This window comes from Aquarana catesbeiana, linkage group LG03 (genome assembly GCF_042186555.1).
Source record: "Aquarana catesbeiana isolate 2022-GZ linkage group LG03, ASM4218655v1, whole genome shotgun sequence".
NCBI classification, from domain to species: domain Eukaryota; kingdom Metazoa; phylum Chordata; class Amphibia; order Anura; family Ranidae; genus Aquarana; species Aquarana catesbeiana.
The window spans coordinates 692245151-692247697 of NC_133326.1; the positions used below are offsets into that span (position 1 = coordinate 692245151).

The window sequence follows — 2547 nt, forward strand, 5'->3', positions numbered from 1 at the left end:
TTGTGTATGGGGCTGCATAGTCGTAGACTGATCACGATGCCCATGCTGACCCGTGTCCACAGCCATAAACTCCTGCAATGGGCACAAGAGCATCAGAACTGGACCACAGATCTATGAAAGAAGGTGGCCTGGTCTGATGAATTACATTTTCTTTTACATCATGTGAACAGCTGGGTTTGTGTGCATCGCTTGTGATGTGATGCTTTGGGCAATGTTATGCTGGGAAATCCTGGTTCCTGCCAGTCGTGTGGATGTTACTTTGACATGCACCAGCTACCTAAACATTGTTGCTGACCAAGTACACCCTTTCATGGGATTGGTATTCCCTGATGGGTGTGGCCTCTTTCAGCAGGATAACATACCCTGCCAAACTGCAAAAATGGTTCAAGAATGGTTTGAAGAACACAACAATGAGTATCTATGGGATCTGCTGGAAAAACAAGTCTAATGCATTAAGGCCCCAACTAACAACTTGCAGGACTTAAAGGATCTCCCAGTGTTTGGCTTAGAGTCAGATATCACAGTATACCGTCAGTGGTTATAGGGGCATCCATGCAGCAATGGGTCAGGGCTGTTTTGGTGGCAAAAGGGAGACCTACTCAATATTAGGTGGGTCATTATAATGTTATGGCTGATTGATGTATAACCTTCACATCCAGTTAATAGGCTCAAACTGCAACTACAGAGAAAAGAAAAAAACATAAGCAGCTAGCTGTTATATTAAGGGTCTTGAGTAGAGCTACTGCTGGGGTCCCAAATTTGGAATTGACATTACTTCTGACCTGTTTATTTTAACATTAAAAGGCATAGACTCAAAGGTGTGCTTGCTGGGGCTTTACAATGTAAGAAATGGCATCATGACTAGTTAGGTTAAGATTACCTAGGATTACCTAATTAAAACAAAATGTTCCCTCTGAACAAAGCTGTTTCCTCTTTGTGTTCTCTCTTCAGGTTATGGAAAATGTGTCTCGTATTACAACGATCCGCCTATTAGGACTTCAGACTCCACACAGTATAACATTTCTGATCTTTTTTCTTTTCCTTTTGATTTATTGTGTGACAATATCTGGAAACCTCCTGATCATCACCTTGGTGTCCTACAGCAAATCCCTCCATTCTCCCATGTACTTCTTCCTCTCTCAGCTCGCTGTGTCGGATATCATACTGGCAACTGACATTCTTCCTAACATGCTCCATGCTGTTTTGATAAAAGGACTTGTAATATCATTTTCTGATTGCATCTCCCAGTTTTATTTCTTTTGTGTTTCAGAAATGTCAGAGTGTCTTCTTCTGACAGTGATGTGTTATGACAGATATGTGGCCATCTGTAAACCATTACATTATACTTTATCAATGAATGTCCAGCTCTGCTGGTTGATGATTATCATATGTTGGGTGTTAAGTCTTTTAGTAGTACTGATTCCCACTTTAACAATATCACAATTACATTTTTGTGGTCCCAATATTATTGATCACTTTTTCTGTGATCTTGATCCAGTCCTACAACTCTCCTGCTCTGATACTGCTAATGTTCTACTTGAAGTGACAATAATGAATTTTATTAATGTTGTCATCCCATTCTTTATAATTATTATCTCATATGTATATATTATAATCACCATTTTTAATATCCCATCTATTACTGGCAGACATAAAGTTTTCTCAACATGCAGCTCCCACCTGACTGTGGTTTGCATTTACTATGGTACTCTAGTTTGTGTTTACTTGGTACCCCGTAGAGGACAGCCACTGGATATCACTAAATTCTTGTCATTGCTGTACACTGTGGTCACCCCACTGATGAATCCAATTATATACAGCCTGAGGAATAAAGACTTAAAAAAAGCTGTAGCTAAAATTGTCAACCACTGTCTGCACTTGCATTTGAATGAATAATAATAATAATTAAAAAAAAAAAATAGTAAGTTTAAATTGAAGTTGGATGTCAGATCTTGATATAAAAGATGAAATTCATTAGACCTGACTCCACATCGTTGTTTTTAAAAAGATTTGCAGTCATAGATTGATCATTGTAATTCTCCTAATCTATACTATATCACCAAAAGTATTGGGACACCTGCCTTTACACTCACATGAACTTTAATGGCATCCCAGTCTTAGTCTGGAGGGTTCAATATTGAGTTGGCCCACATTTTGCAGCTATAACAGCTTCAACTCTTCTGGGAAGGCTGTCCACGAGGTTTAAGAGTGTGTCTATGGGAATGTTTGACCATTCTTCCAGAAGCACATTTGTGAGGTCAGGCACAGGGGATGAGAAGGCCTGGCTCACAGTCTCCACTCTAATTCATAACAAAGGTGTTCTATTAGGTTGAGGTCAGGACTCTGTGCAGTCTAGTCAAGTTCCTCCACCCCAAACTGGTTCATCCATGTCTTTATGGACCTTGCTTTGTGCACTGGTCCAAATCATGTGATTGAGGGGGGATTGTGGTGTGGGATTATTTTTCAGGGGTTTCGCTTGGCCTCTTAGTTCCAGTAAAGAGAACTCTTAAGACGTCAGCATACCAAGACATTTTGGACAATTTCATG

The 2547-nt window shown here is 39.9% G+C and overlaps 1 protein-coding gene across 1 annotated transcript; it reads left to right on the top strand.

The window, feature by feature from the left end:
* Positions 1 to 1122: 1122 nt before the first annotated feature.
* On the top strand, positions 1123 to 1941 carry LOC141134790 (olfactory receptor 1468-like). Its single transcript, XM_073624227.1, has one exon. The coding sequence runs from the start codon at positions 1123 to 1125 to the stop codon at positions 1894 to 1896; it is 774 nt and encodes a 257-aa protein (XP_073480328.1). The 3' UTR covers positions 1897 to 1941.
* The last annotated feature ends 606 nt before the right edge of the window (positions 1942 to 2547 follow it).